The sequence below is a fragment of the Protopterus annectens genome, chromosome 6.part0, assembly GCF_019279795.1.
Source record: "Protopterus annectens isolate FY-2018-M chromosome 6.part0, PAN1.0, whole genome shotgun sequence".
Classification (NCBI taxonomy): Eukaryota; Metazoa; Chordata; order Ceratodontiformes; family Protopteridae; genus Protopterus; species Protopterus annectens.
Genome location: NC_056737.1, coordinates 790,047,808 through 790,075,689, shown reverse-complemented (window position 1 = coordinate 790,075,689; position 27,882 = coordinate 790,047,808). Strand labels below are relative to the sequence as shown.

Genomic DNA, 27,882 nt, shown 5'->3' with positions numbered 1-27,882 from the left:
CTCATTTTTTAAATCAATAAGTAATTGAGGGGATACCCCCTCTTCGCAAACATGGCTAACAAGTGGTCACATTCTTGATGGAAATGATTGTCCAAAGTAGTCATTCTAGCAGCCCTTACTAACTGTCCCTTCACTACCCATCTTTTCTAATGGACAGGATGGGAACTGGAGTTATGTAAAAAACTGTTGGAGTAAGTGCTTTTCCTAAAAATCCTGGAGGTGTATCTCTTGTTGGCCCTATCCTTTCCCAACATCCAAATAGGATATTTCTTCATTACTAAATTCCTTAGTTAGTTGTGGAGTTATCTCTGAGCTGCACATAGAAGGACCTGTTAGACTCAGGGAAGTGTACGAAGGAAAGTGTTGCATTTATTTTAGCACTTTTCACTGTTCTCCAAGTTGGTTTGATCTGAATATTAGTATATAAAAAAGTGTTTTTCTGTTTTGCAACCCCTTGGGACCCTTGGTGTATTGCTTTTTTGAGTTGTACAGTTTTCGATGTTTTGATGTTGAATAATTATGTTTTGCTTAAATAAGATCCAGATATTTGTAGCAGGGTCTATATTATGTGGTTGAATGTTTAGTTAATCGAATAACTAAACATTGATCGCTAAATGTCGAAGACCCAAAACCGCGAATGGCAGTTTCCATACAGGGAAACAATTCCATTGCCCTACCTAAAAAAAAAAAAAAAAACAATCAACACAAATAAAGTGGGGAGGGGCTTTGCCCCCCATACCCCCCTAACTAAATATACCAACTTCGAGATCGCTCCACATTGAAGAAACAGAAAAATCCGCATAAGTGCCAAACAACTTGCTTCCCTGAGTGGAAACTGCCATTCGTGGTTTTGGGTCTTTGACATTTAGTTGTTTGACTAACTAAACATTTGATTGCGTAATATAGACCCTTTGAAGCACTCCCCATTCATTCTTTAGTAAGTTCTGTTAAAGGCAGTCCTTGTGATATTTTCCATACTGTAAAGAATACTGTCTGCATAAATGTAATTTCTGCATTTCTACCTCCATAAAACTTTGAAGTAGATAGTAGCTTACATCATTACTATGAAAGAGCATGCCACATTATAATGAAGTAGTGCTTTAAACTGACTTTCAAAGAGAAAAATTATGTTTCAGCTTTGATTTTTTTTTTCATGACATGATTAACTTAATTGTCAAGTACCTCTAGCTCTACAAGTCCTTAAAATGGCTGCTTGTAAATTATTTCAAATAAATCACGTGATCTGAATTTATAAATTAAAAATACAGCAATCACAAAACCAACTCAGTAATATAAATAGTAGTAAAATTTAACTGTGGTGTACAAAACCACTAAAAAAAGTTTGCTTTGGTTTTAATCTTGCTTCATGCTTGTTGGGTTTTGGTTTGCAAGTGACTTATTTCCAACTGAATTTTGTTAAAGAAATGGTAGTACTCATATGATGCTAGTCATTTAAACAATATATGTTACTTTTATTTATTATAGTTGTTTATTAAAAAGGTGGGTGGGTTACTCCAAAAGGACTCATTTTAGACATCATCTGGACCATTACAGGAAAGAACTTAGCAAAGGTAGTTAAGGCAATCACTCTAAATTTATGGATAGTAATACAAAGTAATAGTCGCATAGTGACAGCATACAGTAACAGTCAAATCTATATAAACTTATTATCCAGTTGCAGCTAGGCAAATATCTAGTTCACTGGCTAGTTTAGACATCTTTTATTAACATCTGAACTGGGATACCACATAACTTAAAAGTAGACTGTTATGAACATAGTCATGTCTTAAACAGCCAAACCGAGCAACCATTTCAAAATTCTGAGACTTGTGCATGTGAGCCCTGGCATATTGAGACTGAATGTACAAAAACATCTGAGTTCACTGTGTCTTGGAGTATTTTCTTTAAATACATCTGAGGTCACTGTTTTGGAGTTTTCTCTATCAATATGTCTGAGATCACTATGTCTCTGAGTATTCCTTTATATATATCTGAGGTCACTGTTCTTAGAGTATTCCCTTTATAAATCTCTGAAGTGGCTCTGTCTTGGAGTATTCCCTTTATATTTGTCTGTTGTCACTGTGTATTAAAATATTCCCTTTAAATTTGTCTGAGATCGCTATCCCTTTGACTATTCACTTTATATATGTCAGAGGTTGCTGTGCCTTGGAGTATTCTCGTTATATATGTCTGAGGTCACTGCTCCTAGAGTACTCCCTTTTCTCTAAAATATGGTGATCTTTACTTGGTATGTATAAGTACTGGAGGTGTAGGGGCTGCAACTTCACACTGGGGCATGCAGGAGTGCATAGAACAGTGACTGCTGAAATTTACTTTTCTCATTTTGTTTTGCTGTTTTTTTTCTTTCTTTCTTTCTTGTAACTCCAGGACTCACAATTACAAAACAGAACCTGTATATCCACTTGCCCAAGTCCCTGTTTCCTGGGTCAACCTTGAAACACTGGTTAAAAGCTTTGTTCAAAGTCACACAGGAGATACGTGAAGACTGGAGAGTGATGGAGTTTTCTTAGTTTTTATGAATTTTATGTTTTCATCAGTCATATTTTAGTAAATCATAAAGGTACATAGTCATGACATTTCTGTGGAAATACATCATGCCAAGTACGAACAGTGTTCGGTCTCACAGAGTGGTTCCCAGTGGGAGTGGGTGTACATCAGGGTTCAGCTCTGAGCCCACTGCTGTTCATATTGGTGATGGATTACATTAGCAAACATTGATGTGGCATTACAGGCAGACTCATTGCAAGAACTTCAGCAAAGGATAGGGGAATGGAATGCAAAACTAAAGGCACATGGGATGAAACTGGGTACAGATAAGACAGTGGTAGTGACAGCAAAATGAGGAAATAAGATGAGAATTGAGATAGAAGGGAAGATAGTGGAACAGGTTAACAGCTTCAAGTATCTGAGAGGAGTGGTTGAGAAGAAGGGAAGTCTGAATGAAGAGGTCAAAGGTAGAATCACAGGGTCTGCAACCAACTGGTATGGTGTATCAGGTGTAGTGAATTACAGAAGAATGCCAAAGACGCTATTAAGTAAGGTGTACAAAACAATGGTACAACCAGTACTACTGTATGGTGCAGAAACCAGGAAAGTAAAGGCATAGCAGATGAGGAAGTTAGAGGTGATGGAAATGAGGTGCCTGAGACGGGTGGTAGGATGCATACTGTGGGTCAGATTAGGAAATGAGGACATAAGAGCAGAAGCCGATGTAGCTCCATTTGCAGAAAAGCTTGAAGAGAACAGATTATGGTGATTTGCCACATGTGCATACAAGCAGACGACAGTCTAGTGAAGAAGAGTTGGGACAGACAGGAAGAAGGCAAGAGTAAAAGAGGGGCAACCAGCAAAGCGGAGGATGGATTGTGTAGAGAAGATCTGTGACAGTCAGGCATGAGTGTTGAAGAAGGCAGGAGTGTGGCACTGAATTGAGAAAGATGGCGAAAGGTAACATGGCACCCTGACCCCATGTAGAAAATGAGAAAAAGGGGGTTGATGATGATTTTTGTAGAAGCAAGATTAACATTTGTTTCTTAGCAGGTCACACTACAGAGTTCAATGCAAACACTTTATGCATGAATCAAGGGTACTGTAAGATCCTTTCATAAAACAGGCACTGTATATATGTTTGTCATAGCATAAATAAATATTTGCATGATTTGTGTTATAACACCTTGTTAGTATTTTTTTCTAAACTGAAACGTTTTCATCTTGAACTTGTGTAATGCTTTTTGGTCAATTTAGAAGTCTGCACTATGAATCAGTGAACACTTTTACTATCCTACCACTACAGGAGAAGCTTTAAAATGTTGGGTGTAAGCCAGTTTGCAGCAGCACGCTTTGTGCACAGTACATAATAATGACAAGAACAGTATAACCTCCGGAGAACGCTAAATTAGATATCTCTGCACATGGATGCATTACGCCTATTGTTCTGCTTCATGGCAACAGTGACAAACCTCCTCTGCAGTCACCTGACCTAAGTTCCGATAACATCTGTTAGAATTTGAAATAACAAAATCATTTTGTTGAAAGGATTTAAAAACGTGATCATTTTTGTCTTTCTTGATTTTTTCTCTAGAACTTCATAGCAAAGAATGCATTAAAATAACCATTTAGAAACATTTACTGTTCATCAGAATCTTTGTATTTGTAGTGATTATTTAATAGATAACAAAAATATTTCTGAATGCTTTAGGAGTTTTGTTATGCAGATATCATCTCATGCTTGCAGTTGTTTCACGAGGAACACATTATCTTAGTGCACTAATATCTTATTTATAGTTCTTACTGCTGACAACATTGAAAGGTCTTGGAAAAACAATCCACTCACTGTTTTCCCAATGGAATTAAATGAGAGCAGATCTTAATAAGCTGGTTTCTGAATAACACATGTTTTGCATATTATATACTATTGTAAGTGGTGGGGCCTTGAACTTAACATCCTTAGTCATGCTGATTATGTGACGCAAGAATTGTGCTTATTATTGCTGTAGTGGCCAAGGTCTGTGGATGGCTTGCTATCAGAAAAGCACCTTGTGAACCGTGATCTACAAAAACACAAATACTCATCTTCGACTGAAAGCACACCCTTCTATCACTTATTACAATAATGTCCCACTTCTGTGTCTGGCTGATACACAATACTGGGCAGTATGCACAGCATGATAGATACCATGCCACTGAGTACATTCTAGAAGACCAACTTTAACAAATCGTCCATGTTAGATGAATTATATAAGTATGGATGCACTTTAGGTCTCTAGAGTAAGTATTTGCTTTACCATGGTTTTATTTAGCTTAAGTAATTCAAACTAAGCAGTGGTCACCCTACAGGCGTATACACAGCACTGAGTAGAGGGACAGCAATTTTAGGCTGTCAGAGTAGGTAAAGCTAGTGAGATCTGACATCATATTGGTGCTGAAACATTGAAGGGTCTTGAGGTGGTTTAGGTGTGTGACTGTCAGTCAATTTATCTATCTACTTATCAGGAAAGTCCAACTGAGCCAAGAGCCCCATTTCAGCAAAGTCATCAGGAGTAAAGCCCCATGAGAAATAACAGAATAATCTGTTTTAATAGCCCTAGGGATCTAAGCCTCTTCTGCAACATAAACTGAATGGTTTGGAGGGTCATTTTGAAGAGAATACAATTGTGTGGAACAAACTCCCCCATCCACATAAAATAAAGTTTATCCCTGTCCATTTTGAAGTGCAACTTAGATCTACGGATGGAAAACAGAAACTTTACCTCAGGACTGCCCCCTGTACTACTGATGGACAGAGGCACTTCTAAACGCTTTATCCCATGCATGGGTCCCGCTCAAATTATCTATGGTATGATGTCATTTATTCTCATTAGGGGTAATATATAATTATTGACAGTCGGATGGGTAAGGCCATTCTATAACAAAATGGGATAGGTTATTTCGAGCACAAAAAGGGAAACTGGCTAGGCTTAAAATGGCCAACAAGGGCAGCTAGCCTAGTACTTACCTGTGAACCTATGAACCTGTAATACAGCAAATAGAACCACTGGAGTAAATCAACTAAGAACAGTAAAGGTAATACAATTACAGGAAGATAGTTGCCTGTGAAAAAACATGAGGCTGAGAAAAGTTATAGCAAGCATAAAATATAGCAATGTATTACAATGATTTTAAAGTTGAACAATAGCAAATAAAAGGGAATAAAGATTATATACAAGTTTCCTAGAAATAAAGGGAGGTGGTTAGGGAGAAAAGGAAGAGGGAGAGGACTGTAAAAAGGTGAAAGGAGGAGAAGGAGTTAATGGTGAGATAGAAAACTAGAGATTAGCAGTGGCTTTACTATGCAGGTATTACATGAACATATCCATGAAGAGGGAATGCATTTCCTTTTCATTTTTGTAAGAAGAGTGATTGATAAGCGTCTTTTCTTAGGTCTGTGGGTAGTCACTTCCATGATATAGCAACCTAATATTTGTTGAGAAAGTTACCAAAGTGTTTATTTTTTGGTTTAGAAATGAGAATTTCATTTTGACATAGTTCTTTAACTGGGGTATATTTTTTGACCAATGTTGATAGCCTGCAACACCTGTCCTGTGCAGATAGGCTCAAATCACTATCACTGTACTCAGTATCATACAAATTGCTCAGGGGTGATCTGTGTCTCGCCTACAAGGCAATCTCAGGCCCCGCCCTACTAGAGATGCTCCATATCCGTAAGTCTAACATCTCACACACTACCCACTCAAAAGGCCTGAATCTAATATGCAGCATCAACAAAACCTGTTGGAAGGACAGGTTTGTCTCCCAGAGGTTGCTCTGTGTCTGGAATAGACTTCCCATACACATCAAACAGAGCACCTCGCTGAACCTCTTCAAACGCAACCTTGATGAGTGGATGGGAAATCACAAATTTGTCCCAGGGGTTCCACCTGTGCCCCTCATTGATAGTGGTGACAGGTGCTGACTGAGGTTTCTTTTTGGGGATAAACTCTTGGCTAGGCTTGTAAGGGACCCAGAGCCATTAGCCTAGTAATGTCCTATAACCCTATGAAGTAGGGGATTTCTGGGTCTAGTTAGTATGTTGAAGGCTATTTTGCATTGGTGAAATGTCAAAACGTTTTCAAGAATTAGTCATGCGCTTGGTGGAGTTCAAGATAGCAATAAGTGTTGCTGGGAAGGTTTGTTGCAAATTTGGATATGTTGTTGTAGCACTTGCCACGTTTTGTTAAGAGAGGTTTTTGCATGTTGGTTAGAATGAGAGAGGCATGCAAGAGAGTTGGAAATAGCAAGTTTTGGGAAGAGTGATTCTGGACTCGCCGGGTGAGGTAAGGGTTTATTTTGTATGCGGTACCTAGTTTTTGGTTAGTCTTAAATATGATATAGTTAATATGGTAGCCAAATTTAAGTTTATTGTTTATGACAATGGCAAGAAGTTTAGCTTGTTAGATCTGTTTTAGGGCTGTATTTTCATTAGAGCCAATAGTCATTTCAGGAGTGTTTTTAGGGTGGGCATTTGGTATGAAAAGCATTTATTTATTTATGACATTAAGTATCGGGTAGGACACTGTTAGCTATTTATTTACTTTAATGAAGGCAACCTGCGATAATTCTTGAAGTTTGTCTGCTGAGGGACGAAACAAATTAAAGTTGAATCATGGCATAGTTTTCTGTGATTTGGGGCATATTCGGGACTAACAAAGCTGGTATTTTTAATTTTGGAAAGCACTGAAAGGACATTGTTGAGAGTTATTTAAGGAGGGTAGATGCAAAGGTGACTGGAAGATAGGGAGGAGGGCGAGTGGGATACAAATTTGCCAGCAAAACTATTTAAAATGTTCTGGTCAGAAGTGGTGGTACCCTCAGAGGTTAGTTTAATACAGAATCATTGATTACATCTAAGATTCCTAGTGTAGCTGAAGAGGCCTTAGGGATGTCTTTTGAATATTGTAACCCTGTGTTCATATATGGTCTTGCATTCTTTCATTGTAAGTTTGCCGTAAGCAGCAGTGGTAGGGACAAGGTCTGCTGGGGAGCTGTAACATTTATGATTATCAATAAGTCTGGTAAGTAGTAAGTAATTAGATTTTGAGTAGTCATTGAGTACAAATGAGTAATTAGTGGCTGTTTTCAGGGGGGATGAGGTTACAGCAAAATGGCTAGATTTAACTAAGGAGGACATAAGACAGTAATGCAGTGGGGTAACATTGTCAAGGACAAAATCCAGAAGATCAACACCTCTGGTGGGCAGGGGGCATTGTGTCGTCCAGTGTGTTGGCATTTACAAAGTCCAGAAATCTCTATACATATTTGTTGTTGGTAGTATATGCTTGCCAGTTTACATATAGATAAATCAACGTCAACCATAAGAAAATTATTTGTTTCAATGGTTACATTTTCTAACCGATTAAGGTATTCTTTCTTCATGTTCTGAAGGGGTCATAGAAGGGATTCTGTTGTTGATTACAATATGATAATTATATTATATTATGACTGGCAGTTAGTACAGAGGATTAAGGCTATGAGCTGTTAATAAGTTATTTAGTGTGGTACAGGATGCGAGTCCCTCAGTTTTTATTTATCTCCTGTGTGACCATGAACAAATCACTTAACCAGACAATGCTTTGAAGCAACTGGGAATTTGGGCTAGGCTCCTTAATGGTCTCCTGGACTGCATGACTAGTAACTATTTGCAAGCCTATGAACCTTATTATGACTTTAGCGATTTCCACATTTGTCATTGTGTAGTATTTAGACAATGAAACTGCAAGTACATGATGGATTCTCTCTGGTAGGTGGTGGTAGGTCTGAATGCACCCTGGAAAGGAAGGAGTGGTATCCCTGCATTGGAACCAGGTTTCTGTAATTACACAAATGCTGATGTCTTTATGAGTAAAGAAGGACTCAAGTTCTGTGATTGTGTTGTTCCATCTTTTGGCATTTAACTGTGCTACTTTGATATTATCTTTATTTGAATTTGGTATGTAAGTATGCCCATCAGGTGAACTCTGCCTAAAAAGGCATTATGGAGGTAGCAAAAATTTTAGCCATTATGGAGGTAGCAAAAATTTTAGCCATTATGCAAAAATGTAGTGGTGAGACGTGCAGCTCATCATTGGTGAGGCAGAGGAGTTCCTTTATAAATATTATCCCATGCAGACTCAAACTTGCACCCCTCCAGTATGACTCTAATTTACTAATTACTGAAGTCAGTTATTTTACCCTTGAGTTATGTATTATCCTTGGAGAAGGAAGAATGCTGATCAATGCCAAGATCTTACTTCACAGATATGAACAGAGAGCAACTGTGTACTGTCCATCCCCCCCAGGGTCGAACTCCTAACATTGTTCACTCCGACATAGGCAAATGCAAGGCCATAATCTTACCTGGGGTGGTGTAAGGACCAAAGAAACCTAGTGACATCTCCATTCCTAGCACCAGAGACAACTGTCATCCAGTCCATTTGTTAACCTGACAGCTGCTGTATTTTGTGTCTTATAATGGAATTATCAGTGAGTAAGACATTTCCGGAATGTTCTGAAGGCTTATAACACCTTAAGGTGATACAGGCTTAAAGTATAGGTGACTGCTAGAAGTAGCAAGAGTGTGTGTGTGTGTGTGTGTGTGTGTGTGTGTGTGTGTGTGTGTGTGTGTGTGTGTGTGTGTGTGTGTGTGTGTGTGTGTGTGTTTGTGTGGTACTCATGGTACACACATTCTGTCAGCAGCATTTTGTTTATTTAACTGTGAGCTTTCAGAATGAACAGTTTAGTCTTTGTTACATGATTGTTAAAGTATTTAGAAAAAATAGAAAGTTACAACATAGAAAATAACTAGTATACAAACAATTTCTAGTATGTCTTTACATGCACTACACAGAGGCTGTGTCGATGTAGTTGTGTTGACCACTTTAAGAATAATTCTTCCAATAGCATAGATGTAGCAAAGTTTCAGAATTATTGCTGCAAATACAAACATGCACTACTTGATGCACAGAATTCTCACTAGGAGGATCCTAGTGAAATGCCACTAGACATTACTGAGGTTTAATGAGTTAAGCTCACTTTCTTATATTAGATATTCTTATCCGTTTCCTGCCCATCACAACTCTTGATAATTTTGACCTGTTATGTCATCTACAGCTGGGGAGGTCCCCTGCATTTGTCTAGAAGTCTCCTTCCATGTCATGTCTGTTTGGTATCAACAAGCCATTGGGGCATTGAAACAGTAATGCATGTTAGCAAGGTTCACAGGAATCTGTAGAGCTATTACGTTTAACATGCTTGTCAATAAAATTACTGAAGTGGAACATGGAAACTGCAATATATTTATACAGAAAAGTTGGATATTAACATGAATATGTAATCACTTTTACTACTCAGAAGGCATGTTGTCATGCCTTCTTTCTATGACTGTTCAAACACAAGCTAGATTTTTGAAGATCAAAACCCTCCCCAGAATGCACCAGATATGAAGGCACTGCATACATTTATTTTGAGGTTATGTATTTAAAGATGATCTTTTAGACTCACTTAAGAAAAGACACTATTAAGTTTTCTTCTTGTGCTTATTTTATTTTTTCCTAAATAGTTTATTTTCTTTTTTTTTCAGACGTTCCCTATTGTGGCATCACAAAGGATCCAGACATCAGTACAGCTTTAGGTAAGTTGTGATTACATATAGTTATAGATATAGACATAGATATAGATAGATATGTATAGATATGAATTTTTGTATATGTTTAGTGTGGGTTATTACACTTTTGGTTAAAGGGCAACTCCTCTCAGAAATTAATAAAACATGATTTGTATCATATCTTGGTCTTCTATGTAGTGCTAATTAAACTTGTTTTGCAGTTTGCCATACCTTAAAATGATTTCATGAATGCTGCCACACTAGTGTAATGTTGTGTTAAAGCTGAGGCTTTTTCCTCATCACAGTGAACCTTGTGTTTTATTACTCAACATCATAAGGATACAAAGCCTTGTTGTTGTTGTTGTATTGCCTTTCCACTTGGAGTCCTGAGCAGAATCCCAATGACAGTTTGGTTGAACTAGAGAAGACCAAAGTAAAATGGCAAAGCATTGTAAAGATCAAATGTGGAACAACTTGTATAATGTATAACCACACACCAAGATTCGCTCAGTGAAAAACACGATAACTACACAAAAAATAAAAAAAAAATAAAAAAATTACCACTGCCAAAATGTAATCACGGAGACTGAAGGTTTATTGACAACTTGTTAACAGACTAAGTGCTTTTGCCCATAAAAACTTACTGGGCTTCTTCAGAGTGAACAAAAATCACACAAATGTACTTGATATACCATTAGTAAACAATCATATGACCCATAACCCAATAATACAATTGAAATCATTAACCAACAAAAAAAAAAAAAGAACTTGCAATCAAAAATATTTTTAGTTTTTAGTGTAGTGAATTGTATAATGTAGTACATTAACTTCAAGACCATGTAAACTCTGGGAAAGAAAGTATGCTGGTCCCCTCCGAACATGCAAAATCTAGACAGAATAATAAAGCAGCAGGAGATATACAGATTAAGGGAGTACCTAACCACTAACATATGTATTTATGTTGTTTCACTTATGCAGTGCTCAGATTTATGGCTGTTTGGTAGGTATCTGGCATATTATCACTGTGATTTTGAATGGGAATCGTGCTGCAATCAAACTATCACCAGGAAATATCACAGTCTTAATGCATGTGGCACTAAATGAGATACAAGAGCCAAATAATGCAACGTCAAGAATTAAAATTAATTAATTAAAAATACAGAAATAAATAGCTGTATCTCTAAAGTTAACTCCACCATCCTTACAAAACTTGAAGGAAGAGTGCAACAAGTTTATTTTTTCCCTGAAAGAATGAGCACTAAGATAAAATGCATCAAAAACAGAATGAAATGAAACAACCTGAGACTTTTCTAACTGCTAGAAAGTGTTTATTGATCTGATAGATGTAGATGTGAAAAAGATTCATAAAATACTGCAACATCTAATAATGCAAAAGATTAAAGGAGATACCAAAATAAATATAAATAAGTTATATAAAAATAACCCTGTATGTTTGTGATTTATGAAAAGTTATAGGTCAACCAATGTAAGCCATAGTAAGGAAAAACTGCTTTACATAGTATAAAAAAGGACAAAATGGTGAATATTAAAATAAATATGTGGTTGTCACAAAGTGACTTACAACACATTTGAAAAGTGAAAATATTTCTTGCTGATACTGAGGTCTTACAAGTATATTTTCTTTGAGGTGGGTCTGAAATATCCAACAATTCTCTGAATGAGCAGATATGAGCAGGAGATGGTGTGTGAAGCAAGAAGAAAAGCTGTCACACTCTGAGCCCACAGGTTAGGTTGTCAAAATGCCATCTTTTCCAACACAGCAATGCATGGAATAATATTTAATAGGGCAATCAATGCTGCCAGGGTGGCCACGGTGGTGCAGCGGTTAGTGTTGCCACCTCACAGCAAGAGGTTCTCCAGTTCGATCCTCGGCTGGGGTGCCTTCTGTGCGGAGTCTTCATGTCCTCCCTGTGGTCGCGTGGGTTTCCTCCAGGTGCTCCAGTTTCCTCCCACATCCCAAAGACATGCTGTATGTGGACTGGACACTCTAAATTGGCCCTAGGTGTGAGTGCGTGCATGTTTGTGCCTTCTGTGGAAGGTTGGGCGCCAGGCCGGCAACTCGACACCGTAAAACTCCACTGCCAATCATGAGCGGACAGGTGATCCACTGTGGTGACCCCTAACCAGGAAAAGCCGAAAGAGGAAGAAGAAGGGCAATCAAAGCTGCCAAATCAGATTTTATTTTATTTATTTATTTTTTTTAATTTGTGTTTTTAATGAAATAACAGATGAACTGAGAAGTAATACGTCATGTACTCCCATGGACTAACAAGTATAATAAATGTGTTATCATTCACTCCTATATTGCTACCATCTTACAGCTTATATGTTGTACTTGATCCTCACCTGTCCTTTACATCCTTAACTACCAGCTGCTACTACATTCATTTTAATGACTCACATATTACTGCTACTACAGTAGAAAGTCGATTATCTGAAACATCAATCTTATCCGAACCAGCCTTCCAAGTTTTCAGGTAGGAAAAATGATAAACTCCGAATATGTAAATATTATATGTATTCACTTGAGCACGTTTTTTCAGCTTGTAGCAGTCGTATGTGAAAAATATTCTTTTTGTTCCACTGGAATTGCTGAATGGTTGAAAAGTGTATTCCTGCGTGCAGAAAAAACAAGATTTTAGAAGTTTGTTATCCGCTTCAATTATATGTTTGATATCCGAACAGTTTGATTATCCAAACTACCCTAGGTTCCAGCTAGTTTGGATAACCAACTCTCTACTGTTTATCTCCTTCTCCTTCTTGCCCACAGACACATGGGTACATACAATAGAAATAGAAATACTACAGACTATAACATTCCCAACACAGACCCTCTGTACTACATCCACATAGCACCTTAAAAATATGCTACTGCTGTTAATTGCTACAAAGCAAAACTTCTTTATTAACTATGCTAAAATATAATAAGATATTACTTTCCCCATTCATGTTTCTACTTCAGTTTGGGGGCATCCACTTAAATCTACATCCACTAGTCACCTAGACCAACTCCACTACCAAGTACACAGTCCCGCATAATGACCTTCCCACCTACTAAAAAAAAAAAATGACGGCACCCTGTGTGGCTGCGGCTTTGTCGGATTTTTACAGAGATATGTTTAATCTGTCCTCTTTTTCACACAAAACTTCAAGAAAATCACTTTCTGGGCTTTTAAGTGGAACTACAATAACTTACAGCAGACAGTAATTTCTGGAAATTAAGCAATTAACACTTTCATGCTGCTGGCTAGACTCCCTGCAGTTGGCAGATTTCCTGGGGCCTACTATAATCACAGTACTATTGGTGCTGTGTATTTTAACCCAGCATGCTTTAAAGTGCCTAAAACATGAGACAGAAGGTTCTAGAATACTCAAGACAAGACAGAAGAGGAAAAGATGTTAGAGAACCAGAAAAAGGGGCTGCAGGGCTGGAATTGCTGCAAAGCTGAAAACTAATCCTCACAGGCCTGCTCTGCATTCAGTACTGCTAGCAAATGCGTGCTCACTTAACAATAAAATGGGCTGGAACTCTACAGCAAAAATAAGTTGAGAAATACCTGTTTATTGATGATTACTGAGACATGGCTGTATAACAAGATGAATGATAATGTTGTTAGCTTAGAAGGCCTCACACTCTTTTCTGCAGACAGATGTCAAACTTTGTGTGGAAAGGCCAAGGGAGGTGGAGTCTGCATCTATGTGAATGAAAGGTGGTGTAAGAACTGTGAGATTGTTTAGTCATATTGCTCTGATAATCTAGAGTTCCTGTCCTTAAAATGCAGACCCTTTTATGTACCTAGAGAGCTAAACGGAATACATGTAACACAGTGGTATACATTCTACCCAGTGCAAAAACCACTGAAGCCCTGAGCAATCTTTATAACTATATATGTGAGCTGCAGAGGAAAAACTGAGATTTTGCACTTGTGGTTGCTGGTGATTTTAATCAAGCAGATCTGAGAGAGGTAGTACACCACTACTGTCAATTTGTAGATTTTCCTACAAGAGGTGCACACATTCTAGACAAGGCATATTCCAACATCAATGGTGCCTAGAGAGCAATGCAACAACCTAACTTAGGAAGCTCTGACCACCTTACCATCATGCTTCTACCAGCCTAGAAACCGGCTCTGATCAGAGGAAAGGCCTACAGTTAAGCAGATCAGGGTCTGGCATGAGGAGGCTTTGGAATGTCTCCAAGACTGCTTTGATAGTACCTGCTGGGACATTTTCAAAGAGGCAGCTACATCAGATGAGCAGGTGAACACAGATGATTACACAGAAGCAGTAATATCTTACATCGTTAAGTGTGTTGATGATATATCTGACATCAAAAGCATCACAGTCAGAGCAAACTAAAAGCCATGGCTCAACAACAAAGTTTATAATCTCCTGAAGGCAGGAAATGCAGCATTCAGGGCCAAGGACAAAGAGGGTCTTAGCAAGGCTAGAGTAAACCTAAAAAGGGGTATTAAAGAGGGCAACAGGGAATATGGAAATCAATTACAAAGTCAGTTTGCAGATATGAGGGACACCAGGAGTCTCTGGCAAGGGATACAACAGATTACTGACTATAAAACCAGGTCATCTCAGTGTGAAGACAACATTGAATTCCTGAACAGGTTGAACTCCTTTTTTGGCAGATTTGAAGAGAAGAATAACGTGGCTACTACAAGACTATCTGTTGACCAGGAGGAGGGGGTGCTCAGCCTTAACTCCAATAAAGTGAGATCTCAACTTAAGAAGGTAAACTCCAGGAAGGCTGCTGGTCCTGATAAAGTACTAGGCAAAGTACTTAAAGGCTGTGCACACCAACTATGCTGAGTTCTAACTGATATATTCAACACCTCCCTTATTCTTGGTAAAGTTCTCTCTTGCTTCAAGGTGATGAATATTGTCCCTCTCCCAAAAAAAACTACTCCAGTCTGCCTGAATGATTACAGACCAGTTGCTCTAACTTAAAGTGTCATGAAATGCTTTGAGAGGCTAGTTAAAAGGCATCTGTTGGCAAGCCTTCCATCCACCTTCAACCCTCTACAGTACACTTATCAGGCTAACAGATCCACTGCGGATGCTGTTTCAATGGCACTCTACCTCTCACTTGATCATCTGGAGGGAAGAAACAACTACGTCATGCTGTTGTTTATTGACTTTAGCTTAGCATTCAATATATGGTTCCACTGCATGTTATTGACAAGTTTGTACATTTTGGAATTAGCAAGCTCATGTGCAACTGGATACTCAGCTTACCAACCAAAAGAGTAACACCAAAACACAGAAATTTAGAGTACGAAGATCCTAAACTCTGAATCCAGAGGACCGCAGCTGATGCGAAAACACACTGATATAGAAATGTATGTTGACTGGTGCCAATCACCCTTCAGCAAAAAACAAATGCCACGACCCAAATGAGGGAATGAATTCAACGAAACCTTTTATTCACACAAACCAAAGTCGAACACAAGCGCTTTCGCCCGGTATAACCGGGCTTTTTCAAGTGTAACAAATATTACTGCACTCAGTTCTTTTATAGTGCATAAGAACTGTGTTCCTAAATTAACCAATCCACATATTTAATTAATTAAAGTCAATTAACCATGCAAACAGCATTAAAACCTTCAATGCTTGACAAGCTATTTTTGTGGGAGGTTGTACAAAAAAACATATTCACCCTTTGCATCACACGCTGTTGCCTAAATTTTAACATGTAAAACTAGCTGTGTCTTCAGACCTTTTAAAAATTGTTTTAACACAGTCTTATAAAAACATCCTGTTGCACGACATGACTGATGATAAATACTTTAATATTAAAAATTAAATGCTAGTTAAACACGCCTCTTTGATACATTTTCAAAAACATCCTAAAACCATGCTAAAAATACACGCTAAAAAACTTGTTGAAGCCATGAATTATGAAAAAAACTTACATTCATTCCATCATCCAGTAAATAAAAAACCTAACTGAATGAATAATGTAAAGTTGCCTACTAGCATAATGCTCAGTTCTTTGTTCAGACTCTTTTGGGTGCTGTTTAATCGCTTCTTAAACTTAACCAAATTATTAAATTTGCAATTTGATATAAAACCAAAATTGAACCTTTCACCCCACCAATTACAATTTGTTTCTCCTCTTCTTAAGTATGCATGCCAAACTTAAACTGTCATTCAATCCTGGGAATTTTGTGGTGTTCAATTTTAATTGCCATATAAGCTCCCTGGTATCTAGTATGGTTTCCCAATCGCCTCCCCTCTGGTCTTGCACAACCCTATCTATAACAAAGAATAGGCTGGACATCTCTGGACAAGTCAGGGAATGCTTGTAAAAAGCATTTGTTTCTTTCTTTTTCTTAATGTCGTACAAATGCTCATAAATCCTGTGTTTTAATGCTCTTTCAGTCTTGCCCACATAAAAAGCTGGGCAAGCCTGACAAAGACCTATGTATACCACTCCGAAGGAATTGCAAGAGAAATGGCCGCTAGCTGTCAAAGTAATTTTGCGGGAAGAGATAAGGGCATGATCAGCTTCTAAGATGTACGGGCATTGATGGCATCTGCCACATCTGAAGGTACCATTCCTTTTGACAGGAACATGATTGGGGAACTTCTGTCCACAATGCATGTTCTGCTCAAACATGCCCTTAAGATTGATGTCCCTTTTCCTGGTGAAACAAATGGTGTTAGGAAGTATCTCCGCCATATCGTCCTGCAATGTGACCAAGGGCCAAAAACTCTTGATGGTATTTTCAATGAAAGGTGCATCATCCATATATGTATAGACAAAATTCTTGTGAGCACTAAAATCTGTTCCTGCTTTGATGGATTGTAGAGATGTACCTGTGCCTAATAACGGGGGGTAAAACTGGTCCCTTTTCTCCAAAATTTCTGTTAAAATAGTTTGGAAGAGTGGTAGTGGGTACCCTCTGTCTAAAAAAAGTTTTCTAAGAAAGTCAACTTCCTCCAGAAACAGTTTGGTAGTACTACACATTCTAGAGGCTCGAATCAGCTGACCTTTGATGATTCCTTTCTTCATATAAGGGGGGTGCCCACTATCAAAATGCAGAAAAGTATTGGAATATGTGCCTTTTCTGAAAATTTTTGAAAGAAAACCTTGTTTACTGGGATTTTTACTTAACTCCACATCTAAATAATGTGAAGCGCTGTCATTGATTTCATAAGTGAAAGTGAGGAAATCAGTGGTGTTGTTCAAATAATCCATAAAATTGAAAACTGCTCTTGTGAGCCCACCCAAAGAATACAGATGGCGTCCAAATATCTTTTATAAAAACTAATGTATTGCTTGCAAGTGGTTGAATGGATGTAAAATGTTTCCCATTTGTGCAATACTATGTTGGATTCTCAGCTTCTTGAAGAACCAGACCACAGAAATTATATGTGGGCAACAACACCCCAGGATGCATAATACCCAACACTGGTGTTCCTCAAGGTTGTGCGCTAAGCCCCCTGTTGTTTGCCATCCTCCCCCCAAAATATAGCAGCAATCACATCATTAAGTTTGCAGAGGATACTACAGTTGTGGACCTCATCCAAGGGGAGGATATAAGAGCTTACTGAGATGAGTTCTACTCTTTGATTGACTGGTATGCTAAGAACAACCTTGACCTGAATGTCAATAAAATAAAAAAAGTCATTATAGACTTCAGGAAAAGGTCAACAGCACACTGACTGCTCATGATAAATGGTGAAGTGATGGAAAGCGTCAAATCTACAAAGTTTTTAGGGCTGCACATTTCGAAGGATCTCTCTTGAACTGTGAACACTGAACAGTTGGTCAAAAAAGCACACCAATGTCTCCACTTTCGCAGAAGGCTCAAAAAAAGCAAAGCTCACACCTACTGTTCTTACCACATTCGAAAGAGGAGCATTTGACAGAATTCTCACTAGTGGCTTCACAGTTTGGTTTGGCAACAGTACAATAGCAGAAAGAAAGAAGCTACAGAGAGTGGTGCAAGTTGCCGAAAAAATCATGGGCACCAACTTACCATCAATCCAGGATCTCTCTGAAGCAAGAAGCATTAAATGTGAATCCAAAATAATTCGTGACCCATCTCACCCTACACATGGCTGGTTTATACAACTGTCTTCAGGCAAGAGATAGCAGAGTATCTGCTGCAGGACCACTAGATACCTAAACAGCTTCTACCCAACAGTGTTGAGACTTATAAACTCTTGATACCAGCCACTGACTATTTAGTCAGCAATCATTCACAATATGTACCTCAGCTGAAAAGTGTGCAATGTCTTTTTATATTCTTTGAGGTAGCAATATTTTCTTATTCATGTGCAATTGCCGGTTGTTTGTCTGATGCAGGTAAACAAAGGATAACAATCTTAACATGTGCAATCCTACACTGTCATGCTGCTATGTACAGTATTCTTATGACTGTCTGGGGGGGGGGGGGTTGTGTGCTTTTGCTGTTATTGTCAGTTTATTTGTCCTTCTGTGGATCTTCTATTGAATATCTTTTTTTTAATTGAAATGTTATACTGTTGTTCTTGTTATCCTGGCTTCCCATGTACTCTCTGGTGAGTTGATACTCAGAATTTCATTTAGACTACACTTGTGTAGTCCTAAATGACAATAAAGTTTACTTTGACTAAGTAACATTTTAACATATGCAGCATAAACAACTAATGTTTGTATTTACAAGCCCTGTTCCAGGACCAGTACTATCTATAACAAGAATCCCTGAAATCTTTAATGATTACTTTTTCACAGATAATAGACCAGGCAAGAGAAAAGGAGGAGGAGTTACTATGTTAATAAAGAAGAGGCTAACCTTTCCCCTTTACTTATAACTTCCAGTAGCACTAACACTCATCTGAAGTCACTGCTGGATGACATACTAGAATAGCTATCCATACAATCCATATTGCACCTTCTGCCTCCTCACCTCTTTTCAAATCCTTAACTGACAAAATGCTCTCCTGTGCCAAACACCACAAGCAAACAATACTGAGGACATAGATCCTGATTTCCCCTCAACTTACAACTAAATCAAATCATACGATCCCATAACTTAAGAAAATGGTTCTTGTTGCAATCAGTCAACCATCTTAATCATAAATCATCTAGACTAGATATAGTAATTGCTAACTTCCCAGAAAACATCTACACATGACAGACTTTAACTCATTAAAATGACAATAAACCAATTCTTTCTAAATGGTCTTTTAAAAATAAGTAACTTCCACCAGCTTATATTATTACCAGAAATGTTGCATAGGCCTCAGAAGACAATTATACAACATATACAAGTCTCCACTATACACCCATCCCAAACACTTTGTATCCATTAGCAACTAGAAGACTACAAAGTACAAACACTGCTTGGAACATTCCCGAACATTCTCAGCAAACACAAAATAGGGATAATGCATGGATATCCTGGAAAAATGTACATGTGACTACACAGTAGTTAGAAATGTCTGCAATTATGCATGTTAGGAATACTGACATGTGACACTGTAAATGTGACTATAGGAGTTAGAAATGAGTGTGCTGTTATAATACCAATGTTAAGGTGTAGTATTGTATGTGTGACTATATGAGTGAGGAATGAATGTGGTGATAAAGTGCCAGTATTAAGGAGGATTACCATATGTGAGACTGCAGGATTTAGAAATGAATGTGATGTACTGTATGTGTGGCTTCAGGAGTTAGGAATGACTGTAATGTTAAAATACCAATACTAAGGGATAGTACCTGTGACTATAGGAGCCAGGAATGAAAGCGGTATTACAGTACCTGTACTAAGGTGTAGTATTGTGACTATAGGAGATAGTAATGAACATGGAGTTACAGTACCTGTACTAAGCTGTAGTACCTGTCAGTGTAGGAGTTAGTAATGAAAGTGGTGTTACATTATCTACTGTACTAAGGTGTAGTACTGTAACTATAGGAGTTAGTAATGAAAGTGGAGTTACAGTATCTACTGTACTAAGGTGTAGTACTGTAACTATGGGAGTTAGTAATGAAAGTGGAGTTACAGTACCTGCACTAAGGTGTAGTACCTGTGACTATAGGAGTTAGTAATGAAAGTGGAGTTACAGTACCTGCACTAAAGTGTAGTACTGTGACTATAGGAGTTAGTAATGAAAGTGGAGTTACAGTACCTGTACTAAGGTGTAGTACCTGTGATTGTAGGAGTTAGTAATGAAAGTGGTGTTACAGTACCTGTACTAAGGTGTAATACTGAGACTATAGGAGTTAGTAATGAAAGTGGAGTTACAGTACCTGTACTAAGGTGTAGTACCTGTGACTGTAGGAGTTAGTAGTGAAATTGGTGTTACAGTACCTGTACTAACGTATAATACTGTGACTATAGCAGTTAGTAATGAAAGTGGTGTTACAGTACCTGTACTAAGGTGTAGTACTGTGACTATAGGAGTTGGGAATCAAATGGGTTTGATTCTCACATGGGATATTTGGCTAGGCTTACAATGGCCAACAAGGGCAGTTAGCCTGGTACTAACCTATGAACCTAAGGAATGAAAGTGGAGTTACAGCACCATTGTTGAAGTGTAGCACTGTATGTGTGAATACAGGACTTAGGAATGAGCATGCTGATGCAGTTCCAATATTGAGACATGGCACTGTATATGTGATTATAGGAGTTAGGAATGCATGTGATGTTACAATACCGCTGTTAAGGTGTAGTACTGTATGTGTAACTATAGGACTTAGGAATAAATCCGGTATTATAGTATCAGTGTTAAAATGTAGTACTGCACATGTGAATAAAACTGTATCATCACTGCAGTCCCGAGTGACTCCCTCATCCTCTGTAATGATGATGAATTACTATTTCATTTTTCTCACTCCATTAATGACATCCAAATAACTCTCCAAAAGCACTTTTCATCCATCTGCATATACTTTTCTCACAATAAGCTCACCCTGACCAATAATAAATCTGCTGTCATGCTATTTAGCACATCTCAGAAGTTAAAAGCGTGCATTATTTTTGATACCAATAAAAACAAAATTGCTCAACCTTCCTCCTGTCAAAACCTTGAACTCCTCCAAGACCACACACTCAACTAAATGTTTCATACAAAGCAAAATGTGGCTAAAGTTCTCTCACAGCTGAAGGTGTGTTACTCTATATCACACTGTTTCACCCCAAATCAAAGGCAGCACATGTCAAAGGTGTGTTCATTCCTAAGCAAGAATATGGTCTCCCTCTTCTTACACATAGCTGAGTTCTTAACACAATCTTTTCTCTGTCTTTCCTCACTTTTGAGCTAACCAACTGCACTTGCCCCACTTTTGCTGTCAAACTCATGATAAAGTCCTCTCCTTACAGCCATAATTACAACCAAATAACAGCTGTACCCTCAGACCACAATTTACTAAAGCCATTGGTGAAAAGATTTTTGTAAAAGGTAATACCTGCCAGCCTATCACAAAATATTAGAAGTGAGCTACATTACAATAAGTTCAGAGAAAGACTAAAAATATAACTGGTTAAAATCAGCACTTGACATTACTTCAGAATACAAGATAATCTCGAAAAGGAGGACGAGTTACTATGTTAATAAAGAAGAGGCTAACCTTTCCCCTTTACTTATAACTTCCAGTAGCACTAACACTCATCTGAAGTCACTGTTGGATGACATACTAGAATAGCTATCCATACAATCCATATTGCACCTTCTGCCTCCTCACCTCTTTTCAAATCCTTAACTGACAAAATGTTCTCCTGTGCCAAACACCACAAGCAAACAATACTGAGGACATAGATCCTGATTTCCCCTCAACTTACAACTAAATCAAATCATACGATCCCATAACTTAACAAAATGGTTCTTGTTGCAGTCAGTCAACCATCTTAATCATAAATCATCTAGACTAGATATAGTAATTGCTAACTTCCCAGAAAACATCTACACATGACAGACATTAACTCATTAAAATGACAATAAACCAATTCTTTCTAAATGGTCTTTTAAAAATAAGTAACTTCCACCAGCTTATATTATTACCAGAAATGTTGCATAGGCCTCAGAAGACAATTATACAACATATACAAGTCTCCACTATACACCCATCCCAAACACTTTGTATCCATTAGCAACTAGAAGACTACAAAGTACAAACACTGCTAGGACCATTCCCGAACATTCTCAGCAAACACAAAATAGGGATAATGCATGGATATCCTGGAAAAACGTACATGTGACTACAGTAGCTAGAAATGAGTGCAATTATGCATGTTAGGAATACTGACATGTGACACTGTACATGTGACTATAGGAGTTAGAAATGAGTGTGCTGTTATAATACCAATGTTAAGGTGTAGTATTGTACGTGCGACTATATGAGTGAGGAATGAATGTGGTGATAAAGTGCCAGTATTAAGGAGGATTACCATATGTGAGACTGCAGGAGTTAGAAATGAATGTGATGTTGTACTATATGTGTGGCTTCAGGAGTTAGGAATGACTGTAATGTTAAAATACCAATACTAAGGGATAGTACCTGTGACTATAGGAGCCAGGAATGAAAGCGGTATTACAGTACCTGTACTAAGGTGTAGTATTGTGACTATAGGAGATAGTAATGAACGTGGAGTTACAGTACCTGTACTAAGCTGTAGTACCTGTCAGTGTAGGAGTTAGTAATGAAAGTGGTGTTACATTATCTACTGTACTAAGGTGTAGTACTGTAACTATAGGAGTTAGTAATGAAAGTGGTGTTACAGTACCTTTACTAAGGTGTACTACTGTGACTATAGGAGTTAGTAATGAAAGTGGAGTTACAGTATCTACTGTACTAAGGTGTAGTACTGTAACTATAGGAGTTAGTAATGAAAGTGGAGTTACAGTACCTGCACTAAGGTGTAGTACTGTGACTATAGGAGTTAGTAATGAAAGTGGAGTTACAGTACCTGTACTAAGGTGTAGTACCTGTGATTGTAGGAGTTAGTAATGAAAGTGGTGTTACAGTACCTGTACTAAGGTGTAATACTGAGACTATAGGAGTTAGTAATGAAAGTGGAGTTACAGTACCTGTACTAAGGTGTAGTACCTGTGACTGTAGGAGTTAGTAGTGAAATTGGTGTTACAGTACCTGTACTAACGTATAATACTGTGACTATAGCAGTTAGTAATGAAAGCGGTGTTACAGTACCTGTACTAAGGTGTAGTACTGTGACTATAGGAGTTAGGAATCAAATGGGTTTGATTCTCACATGGGATATTTGGCTAGGCTTACAATGGCCAACAAGAGCAGTTAGCCTGGTACTAACCTATGAACCTAAGGAATGAAAGTGGAGTTACAGCACCATTGTTGAAGTGTAGCACTGTATGTGTGAATACAGGACTTAGGAATGAGCATGCTGATGCAGTTCCAATATTGAGACATGGCACTGTATATGTGATTATAGGAGTTAGGAATGAGTGTGATGTTACAATACCGCTGTTAAGGTGTAGTACTGTATGTGTAACTATAGGACTTAGGAATAAATCCGGTATTATAGTATCAGTGTTAAAATGTAGTACTGCACATGTGAATAAAACTGTATCATCACTGCAGTCCCGAGTGACTCCCTCATCCTCTGTAATGATGATGAATTACTATTTCATTCTTCTCACTCCATTAATGACATCCAAATAACTCTCCAAAAGCACTTTTCGTCCATCTGCATATACTTTTCTCACAATAAGCTCACCCTGACCAATAATAAATCTGCTGTCATGCTATTTAACACATCTCAGAAGTTAAAAGCGTGCATTATTTTTGATACCAGTAAAAACAAAATTGCTCAACCTTCCTCCTGTCAAAACCTTGAACTCCTCCAAGACCACATACTCAACTAAATGTTTCATACAAAGCAAAATGTGGCTAAAGTTCTCTCACAGCTGAAGGTGTGTTACTCTATATCACACTATTTCACCCCAAATCAAAGGCAGCACATGTCAAAGGTGTGTTCATTCCTAAGCAAGAATATGGTCTCCCTCTTCTTACACATAGCTGAGTTCTTAACACAATCTTTTCTCTGTCTTTCCTCACTTTTGAGCTAACCAACTGCACTTGCCCCACTTTTGCTGTCAAACTCATGATAAAGTCCTCTCCTTACAGCCATAATTACAACCAAATAACAGCTGTACCCTCAGACCACAATTTACTAAAGCCATTGGTGAAAAGATTTTTGTAAAAGGTAATACCTGCCAGCCTATCACAAAATATTAGAAGTGAGCTACATTACAATAAGTTCAGAGAAAGATTAAAAATATAACTGGTTAAAATCAGCACTTGACATTACTTCAGAATACAAGATAATCTCGAAAACTCTCCAATACAGTCACTACTTAAAAAATGGATACATCAATAAATGATGGTATTGCTTTACTTTGTATATATGTAAGTCTATCCGTATTAAATATTTAATCCACTACTCTTGGCCTTTCAAATCTCATTACTACTTTATCTCTGCTATACGTCTATTCTGTTCTTCAGCTCTCTAAATCTGCTCCTTCATCTCTTCCACATAGTCCTACTACTTTCCCATTAATATATCCAACTGCCTTTCCCTAATCATTACTCTGCTATCATAACCTCTACCTGTACCTTTAGACACAAGTGCCTGCCATTTACTTTACTCAATCCTTTTATTTCAAATTTTTGTTACTATGCTGTGTGCACATAAACTTTATTAAAGTCATTCACTGTCAATGATTGCTACTTGATTTGATATCTCTGTATGTGTGCGTGCCTTTGGCCTAGGTCGAGGTTAACCAATTTAAAATAAAAGTAAAATAAATACATGTGATTGTACATTTGCCATGTCCTTCAAGACATAGTAGTTGTCAATATATTTTTTGAGTCTTTATAAAAATTGTTTATTTTGGTCTATATTTCTTATTATAGCACTTCATTTCTGAAGATATATATATATATATATATATATATATATATATATATATATACACATACATACATGAATCCTCCAAAAATTATAACAAAGCCAAATTATCCCTTAATTTTTATTTATATAATTTCCTCCTTGAAAAATGCCCACACCCTCCCTTGAAAAGCTAAACTCCATCATAATCAGATTAACCTTTGTAATGTTAGCCACTTTTGAACTCAGTTTGACCCCTTGGTACCACCTTGCCCTAAAAGGGCATTGAAATTATGTACCTAAATGTTGAAAGTCTTGTGTATAAATTTAGCCTACTTGAACTATGGATAAATACACATCATCATGATATAATTGTAATAACAGAAACATTGTGTTCAAACTCTTACCCTGGACTACTGTGTTTTCCAAAGCATACATCCAGGCAAAATTAAAGGAACCAGCAGAATGATCCACAATATGTAAAAAACAACTTGTTATCCTTTTCCCTTTACTTTTCAGACCATGACCTAGATTGTCTTGTATAACAAGCAACCATCCAACTCCCACTAAATGACTCCCTGCTATCCTCCATTCTCCCCATGTTAAAAATAACCATTTTCTAATACTGAGAAACTTTAACCAACAGTGGAACCTTTCTGTCTCCTTTCAACGGTTTCTCCTTTACAACCCACAATGCTAACTCAAAGCATGGACTCCATCACTTGAAACAAATACTTATGTGGAAACCACTCTTTAACTAATTGGCTTATCATGCATTACCCTCATACTTTCAGCACACAAAGGTAATACTAACTCTTATAAGATAGTAGAGTAAGAGTGTAGCTACCTGTGGTGGCTACACACTCAGAACTCAATAAAATCATGATCACTCATACCTTGTTCAAGAGAAATTAACCCTTTCTCTGCACTGAGCTGGCAAACACTGACTGGGTACATGTAACTTTATAAACTGATTGAAGGAGAAAGAGAAAGATTCAATACATTAATGAACAAACATTAATGAACAAAACATAAAGATCCACCCTACACCATTCTTTACCTCAAAACTTAAGCTACAGCTACAAAAGAAAGAGCGAGAGAGAGAGGTGCACTTATAAAGGCAACCATTACCAAGCAAAATTGTCCCATTAATGCTAAGTTAGGAATTCTTGTAAAAATAATCAATAATGCTAAATATCAGTATACAAAATATACAAAACAAACCTAAACTACTGTGAAAAGAAAGAAAGAATCTAGCAGTGCCAATACCAATAACATTCTTTTATCCTTTATTGCCCAGCTCATCCTGTAAACATTGGCTTCTCTCTTTGGCAATGTTGGCACACCCCTAAACACCTGCATTTCATACCCAAAGAATCAAAAGTAGCTTCCTGTACAAATCTCCATTGGGAACAAATGGCCAGAAAATGTGAAGGTATGTGGATGACAAGGTGCTTCTGGGATGCATCCCACATGTATTCATAATTGTAAAATATTTTTTCTACACACCTGCAGCACATAACACACTTATATCCACAAGATCCTTTCAAGACCTATTGAAATCCCCATTGTCTTTCCACTACCTGAAAGCCCTAACTATTCCTTACCTGACCATTATAGACTTACCAAGGTACTTGAAAAAGCTTTGTCCATCCAGTTCATGAGGCACTTTGGACAGCGCAATTTTTCCAAATTCAAAATGGTGTCTGAAAGCAGTATAATACCACTACTGCCCTTCTGATTTTAAATGTGGCTCCCTATTGAAATGTCAGTAGTTGAAATGCAGAGTGCTGATGTGCTCAAAAAAAAGTCTGAAAACACAGCAGATGAGTGAATCTCCCCTGCACCCTCCATGTGGGAGGCAAACCCTCACCTGAACATATATATAAAAACTATGAGATTGCCATACCTCAGAGAAAAGGAAATATTTCTAGAAATGACATTTCTGACTTGTTATGTACAAGTCCAGTCTTCTGGCCATTCATTCTCCTTACTTCGGGAGTCTCTCTAGCAGGTCCTGACATCTCAAATAGTTACCTCAAAATATTCTGGCTTCAGTTCTTCACAGTCTACTCCATTTCAATTTTGCCAACCCCAGCAGCTAAACTCAAAGCAAAGCTTCACTCTACTTAGAACACGTAAGATATCAGAACAGTTATTAATCACTCCTCTTCATTACCTTTCATACTCATATACAATTAATTTTCAGTCACAAGCCCAAAAATTGTAGTACTGTCTTCACATATACATCATAAACATTTCCTGTTTTACAACATTAAACTTAACACTAAAAATCTACTTCTTTTGTCTTGTTTCTTACGCAAACTTTACTTGTCCATGTCCTATATTCTAAAATGTACTTATTACAATATATATTATTACCATCTTAGATATTAGAGTTCTGCTTCTAAGCACCTTTTACTTGCATATGTCTTAGTTCAGAGCCTGCAAAAATCTTTCTTGCTGCATACAGTCCACACCCTAACCTCCTACTGGTTTCAACGTAAACAGATCAAACTGAAATTCTCAAAATAATGCATTTTCACTTCTGTTTGAATCTGTTGAATGTAAAACGCCCAACTTAATCTTCTGTACATAACACATATTTTCCAGCTGGATTATAATTCTGTTGATTTTATTTTCTATAAAATATGTTGCAAGGTCTTAGGTGAAAAGGGTTGAATCCACCTACCTAAACAAATACATTAAAATAAATTAGATAATGACCATATTCAAAGTGTATAATTTTATATGTACCTGTGCATTTCATTCAGGGGATCCACTCTTCAGCATTGTTGTAAATTCATACAGATCTGATCATATGTATATATGCATGCGCGTGCACACACACACACA

At 37.6% G+C, this 27,882-nt stretch overlaps 1 protein-coding gene across 2 annotated transcripts in view; it reads left to right on the top strand.

Annotated features, from left to right (window-relative positions):
• RTN1 (reticulon 1) overlaps positions 1-27,882 on the top strand; it is a 1,542,311-nt gene that overhangs the window by 773,879 nt on the left and 740,550 nt on the right. For both annotated transcript variants that reach the window (XM_044074464.1, XM_044074463.1), the window contains one exon: positions 10,115-10,165. In XM_044074464.1, coding sequence (XP_043930399.1) covers positions 10,115-10,165 — 51 coding nt within the window. The remainder of the gene's footprint in view (positions 1-10,114; positions 10,166-27,882) is intronic.